Source organism: Bison bison, unplaced genomic scaffold, assembly GCF_000754665.1.
Source record: "Bison bison bison isolate TAMUID 2011002044 unplaced genomic scaffold, Bison_UMD1.0 scf7180017864492, whole genome shotgun sequence".
NCBI classification, from domain to species: Eukaryota; Metazoa; Chordata; class Mammalia; order Artiodactyla; family Bovidae; genus Bison; species Bison bison.
Genome location: NW_011495051.1, coordinates 25,985 through 27,444, shown reverse-complemented (window position 1 = coordinate 27,444; position 1,460 = coordinate 25,985). Strand labels below are relative to the sequence as shown.

Here is a 1,460-nt window from a genome sequence, read left to right as displayed (position 1 = left end):
TTTTCTCACAAGGACCACCAGCAAAAGAAATCTGCTAGTCAACTGGTACAGGTTCCTGGTATCCACTCCAGACTTACTGAATCAAAATTGCTAGAGACTGGGACCAAGCAGATTCTTTTTTTTTATTGTTCACATATAGGTACATTTTATTTAAGTTTTTTTTTTTTTACCCATTAAACTTAAGGCTGCAGGAATAACTAATACTGTTTCTGTCTTTCTATTTTTTGAACACTTTCTTCAAGATAATGGAAGTAAATGGACAAAATTTTGAGAATATAACGTTTGTGAAGGCCCTTGAAATTTTGAGGAATAATATTCATCTTGCACTTACTGTAAAGACCAACATTTTTGGTGAGTTTTGTTGTAAAAATCTATTTGAGCTCTTTTTTTTGGTAATAGAAAAGAAAAAAGTCAACAGTGATAAGGAGGATAGTAAAAATACTTAAAACATGTTCCCATCTAAGCTTTTTGAACATTATAGGATCTTTAATGTTTGAATATAATATTCTGTAGTCTAGAATTTTCATTTTTATTTGTATTTAATTATTTTGAAATCTTAGTTAAAATAAGTATACAACTGCACTTAGTCATTTATGAATGTCTGCTCAGTATTATGGACTGTACTTCACCTGGAAATACTCAATGAAACATAGAAGTCATAGGCTTTTTTTCTTCCTGCTAATGTGCAAATCAGTCTACCTCTAGTGAAATAGCAGTATCAGTGCCAGTTAGCTGTTTTATGGAAATGAATAGAGTAAAACATTGAAGTAATTAATCAGTGAATTGCTGATTTTTAATAACAATATACTCTGCCTTTCTGAGTAGAGTATACTCTGCCTTTCTGGGTTTCCCTGGTGGCTCAGAGGATAAAGCATCTGCCTGCAACGCAGGAGACCCAGGTTCAATCCCCAGGTTGGGAAAATGCCCTGGAGAAGGAAATGGCAACCCACTCAAGTATTCTTGGCTGGAGACTCCCATGGACAGAGGAGCCTGGCAGGCTGCAGTCCACGGGGTTGAAAAGAGTCAGACAGGACTGAGCGCCTTCACTTTCACTTTCAGTTTCTGCCTTTCTGTGTCAAACTGTTCTTTCAGTTCAGTAACTCAGTTGTGTCCGACTCTTTGCAACCCCATGAACCGCAGCACGCCAGGCCTCCCTGTCCATCACCAACTCCCAGAGTTGACCCAAACTCATGTCCATTGAGTTGGTGATGCCATCCAACCATCTCATCCTCTGTTGTCCCCTTCTCCTCCTGCCTTCAATCTTTCCCAGCATCAAGGTCTTTCCCAGTGAGTCAGCTTTTCACATCAGGTGGCCAAAGTATTGAGTTTCAGCTTCAACATCAGTCCTTCCAGTAAACACCCAGGACTGATCTCCTTTAGGATGGACTGGTTGGATCTCCTTGCAGTCCAAGAGACTCTCAAGAGTCTTCTCCAACACCACAGTTCAAAAGCATCAATTT

General features: G+C 39.1%; 1 protein-coding gene across 1 annotated transcript in view; it reads left to right on the top strand.

The window, feature by feature from the left end:
- The window catches only part of LOC105005548 (rap guanine nucleotide exchange factor 6-like), a 5,710-nt gene extending 4,810 nt beyond the window's left edge, over positions 1 to 900 (top strand). Inside the window, exon 2 of the mRNA XM_010863569.1 lies at positions 243 to 900. Within this exon, the coding sequence (XP_010861871.1) occupies positions 243 to 446 (204 nt within the window). The 3' untranslated portion in view covers positions 447 to 900. The remainder of the gene's footprint in view (positions 1 to 242) is intronic.
- Positions 901 to 1,460: the final 560 nt, after the last annotated feature.